The 17,203-nt window shown below is 42.6% G+C and overlaps 1 protein-coding gene across 1 annotated transcript in view; it reads left to right on the top strand.

Moving 5' to 3' along the window:
• LOC124803287 (kinesin-like protein KIF26A) overlaps positions 1-17,203 on the top strand; it is a 483,829-nt gene that overhangs the window by 386,941 nt on the left and 79,685 nt on the right. Inside the window, exons 7-8 of the mRNA XM_047264470.1 lie at positions 6,876-7,058; positions 12,573-12,708. Of these exons, the coding sequence (XP_047120426.1) occupies positions 6,876-7,058; positions 12,573-12,708 (319 nt within the window). The remainder of the gene's footprint in view (positions 1-6,875; positions 7,059-12,572; positions 12,709-17,203) is intronic.

The raw sequence follows: 17,203 nt of genomic DNA, 5'->3' as shown, positions 1-17,203 counted from the left end.
CGCTTCAGTGAATTCTAAAGTTGGCAATTTTTGGCCAAGATTAAGTTTACCGTTGTAAGGGACCTTTATGTGCTTAGTTTGAACGGTCCTTCGCGAATGGATACGCAATGGTGTCAGATAAGCGAGCCTAACCGTTCGAGGAAGGCAGTGTTAGCCTACCTAACTTCGTAGACTCTCTCAAACTGTGAAAATGAGCACTGTTAAGTTGACTATGAAAAGTAGACACTTTGTCAATCGGCCTTTTTCTGCAGAACATCCACGGCAACGGCGCTACCTCATTTGGACCTGATTTCTTCTGCAGTCTAGACGCGTTCCCTGGCTGGTACAGTCCATCTCCAGACTACATGCTCCTATCTTTTAGGTGCCACGTGCAGATAGTTAAATGAGTGCTGCAGGCACCTGGTGCTCGTTGTAATGTTAGCAGCTAATCAGAAAATCAGCCCTCAGCCTAATTACTCGCTGGTTGCCACAATCTGACCATCTAAAATTAGAGTGGGCATTGATAATGGAAATCGCCACCTGACCAACGACGCCTTCATGCAGCCAATAAGGTAAAGTACTATGTTCTACTGTCGTATGCGATCATTAGGCCGTTTCTCTTTCGCTCGCCAACAATTGTATATACTATTTTAGCGACACGATACAAAAGTTGAAGAGGTTCTACTCATATTGCTCGCTTTTGTCAAGTGTCCTTTAAAAATCCATGTGTACAGTTTTTCTTGGCTAGCCGAACAATGTATCTCGGTTCTGTAATCTCTTATCTTACTTCAAGGTACCTTCGCCACCGATTTTAGTGTCTTTTTATCTTGTATGAATTCAATTACTGACGTAATTGTGGTCTTACCTTTTTCAAACTATACCTGTTAAAAATAGTCTGCAGTTGATTATTATTTCAGAATAGTTGTGCTACCCTCTTCTGTTCTTAATCTAGCGTTACTTCCTTGTTATCGTGCAGACAGGGACGAAATACGCCTGTGGTAGGAATGAACGGTAAGTACAGGAAGTGAGGCAGTGTGTGCTCGCTTCCAAACCACACAACGGGGTTTAAACTTCTCACCTACACAACATAAACACAGTAAATACATTATATCATACCTTTACACGACGTGTGGTTGTCGGTTATGGCTGGGTGCATACCCCTATGGTGCATATCACCAAATTCTGTTGACCAACAGAGTGATGCACTGCCACAAATGATCATGCAAATTAATTTAAAACAGAGATACTGTTTCGCAACGGAAACATCTTATTTAAATGGCTATTATTAGGGGTGGCCCAATTAAACGTGAAACCAGTGAGTACCTCGCCAACCAGACATATCAATGGGAGGAGGGAACTTCAAGGAATGAATGTAAACAAAAATTTGGAAATCTGTGGTAAGGTCTTGTGGGACCAAATTGCTGAGGTCATCGGCCCCTAAGCTTACACACTACTTAATCTAACTTAAACTAACTTACATTATGGACAACACACACCCATGCCCGAGGGAGGACTCGAACCTCCGACGGAGGGAGCCGCACGGACTGTGACAAGGGGCCTCAGATCGCGCGGCTACCCCTCGCGTGGAGGGAAACAAATAGTCACTAAAACAATCAGATTGATTGTCTTTAAACTTGAAAATCGCCCACTGATATATTAAAAAGAACCATTGACAAAGGGGTGAGGAACTGATCAAACACAAATATGGTTCAAATGGCTCTGAGCACTACGAGACTCAACATCTTTACTTAAACCTAACTAACGTAAGGACATCACACACATCCATGCCCGAGGCAGGATTCGAACCTGCGACCGTAGCAGCAGCACGGTTCCAGACTGAAGCGCCTAGAACCGCTCGGCCACTCCGGCCGGCGATCAAACACAGTTACATTAATAATTCCCGGAATCGACAAGTGACTGCGTAAGTTGTTAGTCAAATACTGAAAGCACACGGAAAGATAGAAGCGAACACCGTAAGATTGCCAACGTGCGCACTAAGAGCAACAAGCTGGATACATGGCTTTAAAATCAGGTGGTCATCTCCTGAAATCAGCAAGTTAACTTCAAGTATAAACGGCTACCGGGGATGCAAAAGAGACTCGTCTCACCAAGAGCATAGAGTGCGAGTATATAGGACGGCAGAAGTAGCGACTGGAGTTTTAGATTCAGCCGTTTCGTACTTAATGCTCAAGTACAGATGTCCTTGTAGTGACAACAAGGCTCATATCATGAGTTAACTCTCCTGTACTAGCAATAAGTTTACTCTACAAACGTTTGACCGTCTGTACTCTGCAAAAGTCCAGACACAAGTCCTCTTCCTTCTGGTTGCTCTGTGCCCTTTTTCGTCTGAGTAGGAAATCACTGGCCAGTGGGGGTAAAGATGCGAGCGCCGTCCAGTAACACTCAAGTGAAGGTGTTAAACAATCTCCTACTCTTGTAGATTTTGTGGATTTTTTGCTATACTGAGCCAGTAGTGCTGTGGGTTGTGGCGGAAAAGAGAATATCTCTCCCACTCTATGACACAGTTCTGAAAAGAAACCATCAAATTCTCTGCACGTAGACACAGCGGAAAAGCACGGGATCCGTAGACACAAGGGAAAAGCGCATGGTCTCCAGAAAATATCAGTATGACCCATACAGAAAGCTGGATTCCGGAAATTTGTATCTAACGTTATTTCAAGGCGTCATAACGAAAATCCATTTGCCTTCCGGGAAGCCACGGATGACTAGAGATCTCTTATCTTGCTAAAAGCGTTCTGCGAAAAATTCCTTGTTTATTTCGACAGAAAAAGGGCTTTACATGTCCCTCCTGGAGAGTGAGCTGGAGGACGAGAATAGACGCGCATGCGGGTCTGGCTACCCGAAGTTGAGACTCTGCCCACGGCTTAACATCTTTATGATGGCCAACTCTTCTTAAAAGGATTCTTATCTCGTGAAGTCAGCTTGTAAGTTTTCAACTCGTGGAAACCACCACCGTGCTGCTGAGGAAAGCCAAGGAAACTGAACAGTGAAATGAAAACTGCCGCTGGCGACGCTAACCCGGCCCTGCTATTACAGAGCAGTGCAATTGAACGATTACTTAATAAAGGGAATTTACTTATTACCCTCTGAAATGAGTTAGAGGACAGTTTCAGAGAAAACTGGCTGTCTTACAAATGCAGTAAATGAAATTATCTATAAATATGCTTAAAATTTGTGATACGCTGCTGTCAGGAAAGCTCCAAGGTGAGAGGGAGTAACAACTGAGTTACTTACGAGACAAATATACAGATTCGTGACCAACATTTGGAACGAACAAAGAGTGCGAACTGAGTAGAAGGCGAAATCATTGTACCAGTCCACACACAGAGCGATAAACAAGAATGCAGAAATTATAGAGACATCTCATTAATTAACATAGCCTGCAAAGTGTTCAGTAAGAATCTCCTGAAAATATTGGAATCATTTTTGAAAGTGGTAGTAGGTAAGAAACAAGTGGGATTTACGATGAATCCATTCTCCACTGATCACTTATTAGTACTAAAAAAGCCATATCAAAATATTGGGAATAAAACAAAAGAATGTCAATATCGCGTTTTGATTTTAAGGAAGCCTATGACTGCATAAATAGAGAAAAGCTGTGGGCGAAAACGGAGAAATTTGGAGTACCAAAGAAGATTAAAAATCTTCATAAAATTACACTGGAAGGCTCTAAAGCGATACTGAAAGTTGAAGAAGAATATTCCATGGTTTTAGACATAAAAACAGTAGCGTGACGAGGAGATGGAATATCACCACTGTTCTTCAACATAATAACACAGGAAAAACTGGATGCAGCAAGCGAAGCAGAACAGGGAATTAGCATAAGAATAAGAGTGAATGTACTTGCCTTTCCAGACTGCTAATCAGTGAAAATGTAGATGAACTGAAAATACTGACAAGAAAGCTACGAGATGCGTTTTAAATGATCGGTAAATGGTCTTCGAAAACAAAGAAAACAAGAGTTACAAACAAAATATCTTTACTGGCCTTCAAAGTAATCACCATTAGTTACAACACACTTCCGGTATCGGTTGTGAAGCTTTTGGAAACTGACAGCAACCACTTCTTGTGAAACCGCTCGAAGCACCATGTCACTCGTCGTCGCATATCCGCATCGTTACAGGAGGTGAGACCAGGCGCTATCAATAAGATGCAGAGACCGACCGATGGTCAGAGGCATGGTGCTCATAGACATCCCCGCCTCCCTCTGGTAGAAATTCGTGAAGGATCAAGCCCTGCCGTGGAAATGGGCGATCAACATCGTCTTAATCTTGGATTTCAACGGCCAAATTTTTGGGGAGGCTGGGAAGACGGTTAACAGCATGCCACTGAATATCCTCGGCCTACACATCGTATTTATATGTGGATTAACACAATCGTATAGAATTTAGCTACTAATTGCTCCATAAACTTCAAAAGTAAAAATTAAAATTGAAGAGCTGTCAAATGTATGACTGCGGCGCTATACACTGCCCGTTTTTTGTAACGTTCGGCCCTCGGCTACGTAATTTCTCCAGATGCTCGTGTTTGTCGACTGAAACATGTAAAAAAAAAAATTACCTGCACGCAAATAAATGCCTGCACACGCTTAACTTCAAAAGTCGCTGTAAAAAACACTAGAGGATAGAAAATTTTCGATTAAATTGTACGGTCAAGTTCTCAAAAAATTAAGGAAGTCATATAGTTATGGGAACTAGGAAAAGAACAGTGAAAAAACAGTCAGATGAGCATAAGGGGAAGTGCAGAAAGGGAGAAACGGATCTATCAGTTGGTACCGAACACGTCTCGCAGGCAGCAAAATATCACTGGTATTGTAAACCCACCTCATGCTCCTCTTTAGATTTCGTCTTACACACTCAAACGTTTCTACCTCTCTATTGGGATCTCCTGGTGTCGCTAGTTATCTGAAAATTGTCAAAAACTAGTGTCCCGTTCACTTATAAAAACAGTTTTCCCATACTTACTCTGAAGAAGTGGAGTTATTGGGTGAATTTGCTACGGCCATTATTTGTGGACCACTGTCATTGGAGGACGACGGTTCAATCCCGCGTCCGGCCATCCTGATTTAGGTTTTCCGTGATTTCCCTAAATCACTCCAGGCAAATGCCGGGATGGTTCCTCTGAAAGGGCACGGCCGACTTCCTTCCCAATCCTTCCTTAATCCGATGAGACCGATGACCACGCTGTCTGGTCTCCTTCCCCAAACCAACCAACCAACTGTCATTGGATATCAGCGAAAGACGATGGCCCACCAGTAGTCGCCGGAAAAAATTCACCCATGAATCCCACATCTTCAAAAGAAACATCCATCCAGCGCTCCATTTGCCAATCAGAGGGCAGAATCGCTCCGCACGTGCCGCGTCAACTGAATAAAGGCCCCCACCAAACTGTGGTGCCGCGTGGAAACGAGATGTGTTGCGATCCATGGTCGCGAACACTAATTAATCATTACTTTCCAATGATCACGGCTGCCTTCTGCGGTAGGTAGCATGCTTTGGTTTGTCGTAACCCGACCTGGGTTGCCATATACTTACTTTATAAGCCCATGCTGAGACCAGAGGTGAAGCGAGATTTTTGGTCATCCGTTTCTTGTCACGCAAGCGGCTGTGTATCGAAGTGAAACAGCGAAGGGTTCAAGATGAAATTTTTCAGATCTCTGTGGTTGGAGAAAATACAGAATAACTCGGATATTAGGGTGAGGATGCAGGTATGGTGACTGTAGGGGAAACGAAACTTTCGCTTCGTTTACTGATCTGCTTCTTATTGATCTTCCACGTGATTGCAACGAACACGGAGAATATCACAGACACTGGTTTATAACTTCAATTATTGTAGAACATAGATCAGACTTACACCAATTACCAGAGCAAATTGCCATCCCGGCCTGTAGCTCCGTTAAGATTCGGGTACACGCAGTAATGTATGGTACAACAGATCACAAATCATGGAGGTGTCAAGTACTATGGTTCTAATCGAACTCTTAGATCCGAGTACTCGTCACAATGTGATTGACGTACAGACATTGATATGTGTAGACAAATGTACGAGAGACACCAAATAACCCGAGCCCAGACGTACAGGCAAACTTTGCATGTCCTCCCCAGTGCTCAAAGTGAATCGAGTCTGATTGCCCACTTACATAGCACCTGCTGTAGGCTCGTCCATCCGAGGCGGCTGTTGGGTCACTCGAACTCTGTTAAGCTCCTCCTTGCTTGGCGTTAGAGGCAGTTTACTTGCAGATGATACGTGACTGCGTCGCTTTTTACCTCCAATTCGCAATCGTTGCACGTGAATTCAGCGGTCTCTTAATGCGTCTAACCTCTTAATGGACTGTTACAAGCGGCTTGCGTTGTGCACCTCTGCCTAAGCTTACAGCTAATGTTCATACTCAGATGATTTTTTCAGTATTTTTTTCTGGCAGCTTTTCAGGATTCGGTCATTACAGGTCAGCAATTAAGTAAGCTTGGTTGCTAGAGCCAGAAATCTTACAGATTACGAAATTCTTCTTCTAATATCCGTTGTGCTTCTGTTGCCATCTGTTATCGTGTTTCCAAACAGCAAAATAAGTGCATAAATAAAAAGAGAAATGACCTGCCTTGCGCAGAGTCGAGTTGACAGCGGGTAGAGCGACTTGTACTGTACGTGACTGTGGTGTTGTGTTGCAGCGGACACCGCGCGGGATTAGCCGAGCGGTCTAGGGCGCTGCAGTCATGGATTGTGCAGCTGGTCCCGGCGGAGGTTCGAGTCCTCCCTCGGGTATGGGTGTGTGTGTGTTTGTCCTTAGGATAATTTAGGTTAAGTAGAGGGTAACTTAGGGACTGATGACCTTAGCAGTTAAGTCACGTAAGGTTTCACACACATTTGAACATTTGCAGCGGACGTGGACCAGGCCCCCGGGGTGCTCCTTAGCGACGACCCAGAGACCAGCGAGCTGCGGGTTCCCAGTGCAGAGCGCGCCGCCTTCTACCTGGACGAGGCGCTGGCCGAGCGCACGCCGGGCGCCCTCATGCTGTTCCGTCTGCACCTCTACCAGTACCGCGTCGCATCCAGGGGTCAAGGTGAGGCGCGCGCACACACACACACACACACACACACACACACACACACACACCGTCTCTGTTCTCTAACAGGCCCACAACAAACGTTCCCTGAGGCCACCCTACAGGGGTCAGTACAGCGACCAGCGTTTTAGAGTCTTATAGCAACACGTCACTATCTTACACTCATCTTATGCGAGTTGTGCTAACTCCACTACCGGACGGCTGGCGCCAGAGAAGCTCATACAACTTTGGACCTCGACTTCTCTAAAACACTTGAGAAGTTCATAACACTGGATGTTTCAAAATGAATATCAGGGTTTTAATGCTTTGTAACATTTATTTTGCCCGCCCGGTTGGCCGTGCGGTCTAACGCACGGCTTTCCGGGCGGGAAGGAGCGCCTGGTCCCCGGCACGAATCCGCCCGGCGGATTTGTGTCGAGGTCCTGTGAGCCGGCCAATCTGTAGATGGTTTTTAGGCGGTTTTCCATCTGCCTCGGCAAATGCTGGCTTGTCCCTCTTATTCCGCCTCAGCTACACTATGTCGGCGATTGCATCGCAAACAAGTTCTCCTCGTACGCGCACACCACCATTACCACGCAAACATAGGGGTTACACTCGTCTTGTGTGAGACGTTCCCTGGGTGGGGCGGGGGGGAGGTCCACCAGGGGCAGAACCGCACAATAACCCTGGGTTGGGTGTGGGGCGGCTGAGGGGTGAAGTGGACTGCGGTAGTCGTCGTGGGGTTGTGGACCACTGCGGCTGCGGCGGGGATGGAGCCTCTCCGTCGTTTCTAGGTCCCCGATTAACATAACATAACATAACATTTATTACAGTTTAAATAACTCATCAAATGAAAGAGTAACTCAAACAATTTTACTTGTATACCTGAGCGCATTCGAATGTGTCTTTCGTTAGAAATTGCTAGTTGAAAATTTTTTCTGGATCGTGTCTTCAGTGATGAATCGACATTTCAGCAAAGTGGACATGTGAACACACATAATGCGCTCATCTGTGAGTCATCACATCCCCACGAGATGGTACTGTTGCAGCGAGACCCCCTAAATTGAATTTCTTTGTGTCATATCCCAGTGTAGAGATTACGGGCCTATTTTTTGGTGATTCAGAGCCTTACTTTAGTAGTAATACCAGTTCCCGTCAGATCACCGAAGTTAAGCGCAGTCGGGCTTGGCTATGACTTGGATGGGTGACTGTTTTTAATCTACTGAGAACTGTAGGCAAGCGGGATGAACTCAGCCCTTGTGAGGCTAATTGAGGATCTAATTGACAGGGAAGTAGCGGCTCCGGTCATGAAAAGTGACAACGGTCGAGAGAGCGGTGTGGTGACCACACGCCTCTCCATATCCGCGTGGTCGGGTCTTCGGGGCCTGTTCGGGCATAGAGAGAGAGAGAGAGAGAGAGAGAGAGAGACAAACAGAGATTTGTCGGTGAAGCAAATGTAATCGGTGTCCCTTACCTTGAGGCGCCAGAACTTTTGCTGTTTCGTGAATGGGAAGAAGCTGAAACCCAGAATTTTATTTGGCAGCAGGACGGTGAACCGCCTCACTGGTATAACTCAGTACGTAATTGATCACACGAAGTTGTACCCGACTGCCGGACTGGCTGCTCGGGCTGGATGACAGAGCTTGTTTCGCTTGGTCTCCACGTTCACTCGATATGATTCCATGCGATTTTTGCCTTTAGGGTTGATAAAGGATCATGTGTATGAGCCACCTCTACGTAGATGATGTGTCCGACTTCAGAAATAGGACTGAAGCAGTTGCTACAACATTTACTCCAGACACATTGGTCAAGGTTAGGGAATAATTTGTCTATCGACTCGATGTGTGTCGTGTGAAGAATGGTGCTCACATTGAACACTTGTTAGGAAAACTGTTTGAGTTGTTCTTTCATTTGATGTTTATACCTGTAAGCTGAATGTAATAAATGGTATAAAGCCTCAAAATTTGTGATATGTGATGTTCGGAACTCCGATATCAGTTTGCCATGGCATTCGCTGTAACTCTAAAAAATTCTCATGTAAATCGGCCTCGCCCCGGAAGTTTTGTCACCGACCTTAATTCAGAAATGGTCTGACAACTTTTGGCAGGCCGTATGGCTTTAGCGGCTTATACGTATTCGGTGGCTCGCTGGTTCGAGTATCGCTTTGGTATTTTTTTCCTTTAATTCGAATACCCAAGACATTTAATCATAAAATTCATTAAATATTTGATAATTAACAGATCTAATTATAATTTTTATGAAAACTTAATGAAACTTGTGTGGGAACGCAATACAAGAGAGCACCTCTTCACGTAAAGAGTGTGTACTTTGAACTACGCGAGTTACTATTAGTTTACGACGTCGACAACGGCTGCCGAAACCGAGATCCCATGCTTCTGGGACGATGCTTAAGCTGGTAGAACTACCTGCGGAGCAGGCCATAGTCGCTTGTGGACAAAAGGTTTCCACGAATTCCACAATTGTTGGAAGGGATACGACGTCTTTTGCAAGGAACGGTTATGGAGGTACTAGCATTCCAGTGTTCGTTTCTGAAGCAGCAGGTGGCGTTTTACGTCTTTGTGCATGAATATGTTCTATTTGGACAAAAAAATTGTAATGTCGGACGTGGACGACAGCAATTTGGCTGGTCATTCGACAGGACAAGAAGACATTATTCGAAACTGTTTATGCAGTGAAATTTCAGTTCTATGTATGCGAGATGACCTTTATCTTGGATGCAAATTCTCACGGAAATAGTCCCGTCGAACATCATCGGCAGTAGTTCGTGAAGAAGTAGTGCTACTCACAGAGGACTTGTTCCGTTATGAATTACAAACTCTACTCGAAAGGAAGTTTATAGCATATGAATATTTAATTATGTTCAAAGAGCAGGATTAAGCAATGTATTAGACAGTTTTTATAGTAATTAGAAATAAGATCATCTGCATTTCCATAAAAATGATAATTATGTAAGAGTTAATTACAATATATTTGATGAATTTTATATTTAAATGACTCATATATTCGAATTAAACGAAACAATAATGAATGAAACGAGACTCTAACAAGCGGTTCATCAACTGCCAGTCTTAAGCGCTACCGCTAGTGCCACGCGGTCTGTCATAAATCGTCCTACGTTCAGTGGATTAAAGTCGGTCGAAGAACTTCATAGTCGATTTTCTAGACGATTACTGAGTGTTGTACACAGAGAGTTGCACCGGATGCTTTGGGAGATTGATGTTTGACTCCTGAACGTACTATAAATATTTAAAAAATACAAAAATCCCACTGCCATGCCGTAAGCTTGTAAGCTGCAGCACAATCAAGCAAAAGAGCAAATCGGCAACTCATAAGGTTTATGCTTTGCTTATACGAGCACCGTTCAATAACTAACGCAATACATTTTTTACTCGGTCATTTTAGGTTGAAAAATTCGGAATTTGTTTTGGGAGATCGTGGCATGTTTCCGCTTCAGCCACTATTGTTTTATGAAGTTCCGATAGTTGGTGGCGCTATACTTGCCCTTCAGAATGGCGTCTGTAATGGAAGTGTGTTCCAAGCAGACAGCTGTAACTGAGCTTCTTTTGGCATAAAACAAGAGCATCGCAGATATACATGGGTGCTTGCAAAATGTCTGGCACTGAACAAAAGTATGATGAGTCATTTCACGAGGCGTCTGTCATCATCGCAAGGTCACGCGATTGTATCCCATCTCCCGCATGCTTCCGGCAATACACAGTTGTGACTCCTGCAGTGTTGGAACGTGCGGACACTCTCATTCGATGTGATCGACGGATCACAATCAAACACTCCTCCTTCGTGTCAACGCAAGGCTTCACTCAAGGGGGGACGTTGATGAAATTGACCAAAAATATCAATTTTCGGTTTATTTTTTATTTGTTAGTACAACTCATGGACAATAAGATCGTAAAGTTTCAATGTTGAAATCGCATCCGAAGTGCCTGAAAATTAATTAAAAGTGTGACGCAGCCTTACTGCCACGCCCACGTTTTGAAGCAGCACTTCAATACCAGCTCAGTAAACAACGATTCTGTGTATAACTTTCAACCAAACGTGTGCGGGATACATCTAGAAGGCCATGATACACACTCTTTGGTTTTATAGATCATCTTTGGCCGATCCTGCACTTCTCAAAAAGTGTGTTCATGGCAGCACCCAAAATCCAAATGAGTCTCTAAATTCACTTATACGGGAACGAAGCCCTAAAAAGACATTTGCATCTGCTACAGTTGTCAGAATTGCAACTTATGATACAGTTATTGTATTTAATGATGGGAACGTCGGGAGGATGAAGGTATTAGAAAGAACGGGCCTCAAGATAGGAAATTTTACTCAAAACATCCTGAGAAAAATAGATTTATAGCGCGTCTCTGCTGCTGAAAAGTCAGTTGAAGACCTGGTAAAGGAAAGAAAACAGACAACAAGGAAACCAGAAAGGAAGCCTTGAAGGGAAAGACGACCCAGAGTACAAATGTCGTGCCTTCTGAAGAAGTGACATAAGGTAAAAAGTTAGGATGAACTTTAAATTGCATTTCCTGAAAAGTTTGTTTTGTGAAGTTTGTGTATCTTTTCCTCAGATTCTATGAATACTAAATTATGAAATTTTGTACACATATTTCTGTAAACCTAATAAACGTTGCCTCAAGAGCAACTTTTGAAATTGTGATTGAAAGTTATGGGGCAAAGTGTTTGGAATTTTTGATGAATGTAATATTGTACTTGTGGAATTATAATTAAAAAATTATGAAAATTCTCCTATTTGACTTATTCCAAAAACCACATGAGAGAAGCTTACAACATATAAAGAGATGAAACAGAGAAATTTTTGTAGAAATCTCTTGAATACTTTCTGAGAAAAAGGAACATACATTTTTTTTGAAAATAAAACTTCAAATTTCATTAAAAAAGTTGAATATATATAATGCAAGGATTTTATATGCGACTGTCTTACTTTCATGTAAAGCGTGGTACAAAATTTCATTACCATATCTCCTGTCGTTTTGGCGCATTTTTGAAATAGTGTGTGTTTTTGATCAGCGTCCCCACTTAAGTCTGCGCACCCGAGAGGTCACAAAATTTAATTAGATTTTTCTTCCGCCCTCCAGCCCGGATTTCACACCTTCCGACTTACATCTGTTTGGTCCAATGTAGGATGCACTCCGAGTGAAGCAGCGCTGGATGATGGGGGGTTACTGATGCAGCAAGACGTTGGCTCCAACTTCGACCACTAGAGTGGTACCATGCGGGCTTACTAGCTATCACAGTAAGGAGGCGTAAGTCGTCCCGTTGAACGGAAATTGTGTTCAAAAACAAAAGAGTGGGGAATAACATGGTGTACTGGAACCCTGAATTAAACCAATCTGCTTTCAGAAAAAAATGTTTTGCATTACTTATCGAACGGCCCTCGTAGTAGCTGCGTGGCAGTAGCCAGAGTGTACGGAGATGCTTGCTACGTTGTCCAGTGTGTACGCAGCGTTGCTGAGGGCTGTCGCCGTGTCCCTCTTCTTCCAGCAGTGGTCGGAGGTCGCAGCAGGCTCCACCTGATCGACGTGGGCGGCGGTGACCGATCCAAGGCGGGCGCCGGGCTGTCGGGTTTCGGCAACATCCTGCTCGCCATCCTCAACAGGCAGAAGCACCTACCTCTCAGGTAATCAACAACGTAGCAATCTTATATAATCTTAGTCCCTGTGAACAGTCAGTTCATCCATTTAAGAAGTGAGCCACGTGGTCAGTATGTAATGTAATAAAATATGAGCCGTGACATATGTAAAAAGAAACACACATTAATGCAATGGCTCAGCCTAAAAGAGAAATAACTAATGTAGGAATATTATTAACAGTGTAATATGTTGTTTAATTTATCCCGACGTGTATAAGCACTCAATAAACTAGCTCAGTTCTCAGGGTAGTTACGTAATCGTCGATATATCGTGGTTTCGTCTCGATTCCCCAATATAAGATTACAAGAGTAGCACCTACAAATGAAATCCTATAATGGCACTGGAATCCTGTGACCAGACCTTTTCTGCCTGGGATGTTTTCTCGTGATATATAGAAAATCTGTAAGTAAAATTGTTAATTTATTAGTAGCTGCTTCCGGTCTCGTAGGATCTGAAATAAAGTTAATTGTCCTAAGCGACGGTCGTACATGAGCTAAAAGAAAAATGTTAAGGATTTTCTAAGATGGCGCCTAACAATGAAAATTCTTTGTTAAGGCCAGATCTACTTAAGACAATATAGGTATCAGATTTACAATAGACTGACCACATACACAAATTCCTTTGACAAAATAACCATTATATTTTCGGGTTTTAAGTACAACTTACATTATCAGCTGGTACAGCAAGATGAGCTTTACACAAGAACGTCCTCTTAGGTCCGAATCCAAGCAGATAAGATAAGTGAATGACAAAGGAAAGATAGTTCATGCATAGAAGCGCAAGAGTCCATGGAATAACATGTCCACTGTAGTTCTATCTCTTCTTCTTTGGCGTACTTGTCGATTATTTATAAAACCTATCGTAATATTTAGTTTACATTTTTTAAACCCAAGTCCACCCAGGCGAAACAGTACAAGTTACTTAAACTACGTATCGTCTCGATGTCTCGTCGCACCATCAAGGGATGGCGATAAAACTTTACAATTAAAAGTAAATAAGTCTGTTGGATGTGAGGTTCGCCAGTTATGCAAAACACGGTTTTTCTCAGTACCCAAAAATGTTTCGGCACCACTGTGCCATCATCAGTGGGTTTTCGTTTTTATTTATTCTGCAATGTGAACATTTTTTTTAAATGATTACAAAATTATGTGCATTTTTAGTTCAAACAACAGATCGTTTCTTTTTGTAAATACCTTTAATTTGCACACCAAAATTAAAGGTGTTTACAAAAAGAAACTATTTGTTGTTTGAATTACAAATGCACATAATTTTGTAATCATTTAAAAAAAAATGTTCACATTGCAGAATAAATAAAAACGAAAACCCACTGATGATGGCACAGTGGTGCCGAAACATTTTTGGGTACTGAGAAAAACCGTGTTTTGCGTAACTGGCGAACCTCATATCCAACAATTTTAACTGCAAACACGGCCAATACAAGGAGGGGTAAATAACTTTAGTATGTTTGCTTCGCTTGATGAGTCAGATTCTACTAATTTTGGGGTGAGGAAAACGAATATGGTAAAGTAAAATTTTTATTAACTCTAGTTTCTGTGTAATATAAGGGGCAGTCAAATAAAAATAGAACACCCACCACAGCGGCACCATGGAATGGTTCCATTCAAAACTAATCACCACACGCGCTACGACATTTATCCCATTGCCTCGTAGAACGTGGTCGGCCACTGACGACTCCACAACCGTCCACTCCTGCACTTACTTCTTCGTCCGACTGAAACCGACACCCACGCGTGTCCTTCTTCAGGTCACCAAAGATATGAAAATCACACGGTGAAATATCCAGGCTGTATGGAAAATGTTTCATAAATGTCTTTACGCATGCTCCATTGTGGCGGGTGCTCGGTTTTCATTTGACTGTCCCTCATACAATAAGTTGAAATATATTATTTTAACAGATTAAGTGAATACGATATATTTTAATTACATATACCAATAACACTGAAAGTTCAATGACTTTTTTATGACACATTCTAAGAGCTCTAAATTAAAGGAAGACAACCTGGCAGTTCTTTGGGTATGAAGAGAATCTTTTGATGATTTTAATGAGTTCATTGCTTTTTGGCTTGCCTCTTGTGAGTGAATTCCGGAGCATCCTTACAAACAGACCAGCAAAAATCTACAAGTATTGCTTCACTCCAACGGCGCTGATATATTTGTTCCATTCCAGAAATATTCTGATAGAATATATCTCCGCGTTCATCACCGACAACTCCTCATTTAGGAGGGAAAAAGTCTATGTGTGAGTGGAGAAAATGGATTCCATAGGGGGAATAAAGCAAAAATTGGGACTATTTGTATGGTTTGTAGGCTCCCGCCAAACCGTTAGCACAGCAAAACCCAGAGATCGTTTTTGTCTGTCGGTCAGTCTAGTAGTATAACTGAACGAAAGCTGCAACATGTATGTAGGGCCCGAGACTCATCGTGGTCATCTACGACCACATTAAAATAATGCTACTAGAAAGTCTTCACTTGAGTTGTCAGATTTCGTTTCTGTCACGAAAATGTAACATAAATTATTCCCTGACTTTATACCCATAAGTGGCATTTTGATTTAATAAATTTTTCACTTAAAAAGCACACGAAAACGAGACGTTTTGCACTACGTACAGCACAAACAATACCAAAATCACAACCAAAGGAACAGCAATAGTGTTTGTAACATACAAATAGCTGGAAAAATTTTCCTTATGACATTTAACAGGTGTGACAACTCAAAAATTACTGAATTGTACTATTGGCAATACACACGCTGGTGCATGTCGTTCTACATCTACACCTTCGTGATTACTCTGCCATTCACAATTAAGTGCCTGGCAGAGGGTTCAATGAACCACCTTCAAGTTGTCTACCGTTCCACTCTCGACTTCAATTTTTCTGTGCGAGCCCTGATTTCTCTTATTTTATCGTGATGATCATTACTCCATATGTACGTGGGTGCCAACAGTAAGTTTTTGCAATCGGAAGAGAGAACTGGTGATTGAAATTTCATGAGAAGATCCCGTCGCAACGAGAAACGCCTTTGTTTTAATGGTTGCCACTCCAATTCACGTATCATGTCTGTGGCACTATCTCCCCTATTTCGCGATAATACAAAACGAGCCGCCCTTCTTTAAACTTTTTCAATATCGTCTGTCAGTTCCACCTTATTCGGATCCCACACCGCACACCAGTACTCCAGAATAGGGCGGACAAGTGTAGTGTAAGCAGTCTCTTTAGTAGATCTGTTGCACCTCCCAAGTCTTCTGCCAATGAATCGCAGTCTTTTGTTTGCTCTACCCACAACATTATCTATATGATCGTCCCAATTTAGGTTATTTGTAATTGTAATCCCTAAGTATTTACTTCAATTTACAGCCTTCAGATTTGTGTGACTTAGCGCGTAACCGAAATTTAGCGCATTTCTTTTAGTGCTCATGTGAATAACTTCACGCTTTTCTTTATTCAGGGTCAATTGTCACTTCTCGCACCACACAGATATATAAATCATTTTGCAATCCATTTTGGTCATTTGATGACTTTACAAGACGGTAAATGACAGCATCATGTGCAAACAACCTAAGACGGCTACTCATATTGTGTCCGTTGTCGTTATTATTGATCAGGAACAATAGAGCGCCTATAAGACTTCCTCGGGGAACGCTGGATATTACTTCTGTTTTACTCGATGACTTTCCGTCTATTACTACCAACTGTGACCTTTCTGACAGGAAATCATGAATCCAGTCGCACAACTGAGGCGATATTCCATAGGCACACAGTTTGGTTAGAACACGCTTGTGAGGAACGGTGTCGAAAGCCTTCTGGAAATCTAAAAATATGGAATCAACTTGACAACCCTTGTCGTTAGCACTCATTACTCCATGAGTATAAAGAGCTAATTGTGTTCTGCAAGAAAGATATTTTCTGAATCCGTGCTGACTATATGTCAGTAAATCGTTTCCTTCGAGGTACTTCATAATGTTCGAATACTGTATATGTTCCAAACCCTACTGCAAATCGACACTAGTGATATGGGCCTGTAATTCATCGGATTACTGCTATTTCGCTTTTTTGGTGTTGGTGTGACCTGAGCAACTTTGCACTTTACGTACGGATCTTTCTGCGAACGAGCGGTTGTATATAATTGATAAATATGGAGCTATTGCATCTACGTACTCTGAAAGGAACCTGACTGGTATACCATCTGGACCGGAAGCCTTGGCTTTATTAAGTGATTTAAACCGCTTCCCTACACCGAGGATATCTACTTCTATGTTTCTCATCTTCGCAGTTGTTCTTGATTGGAATTCGGGAATGTTTACTTCGTCTTCTTTGGTGAAGGAGTTTCGGAAAACCGTGTTTAATAACTCTGCTTTAGTGGCACTGTCATCAGTGACTTCACCGTTGTTTTCGCGCAGTGGAGGTACTGATTGCGTCTTGCCACTGGTGTGCTTTATATACGACGATAATCTCTTTAGGTTT

This window comes from Schistocerca piceifrons, chromosome 6 (assembly GCF_021461385.2).
Source record: "Schistocerca piceifrons isolate TAMUIC-IGC-003096 chromosome 6, iqSchPice1.1, whole genome shotgun sequence".
NCBI lineage: Eukaryota > Metazoa > Arthropoda > Insecta > Orthoptera > Acrididae > Schistocerca > Schistocerca piceifrons.
This window is presented reverse-complemented; position numbering and strand designations above follow the sequence as displayed.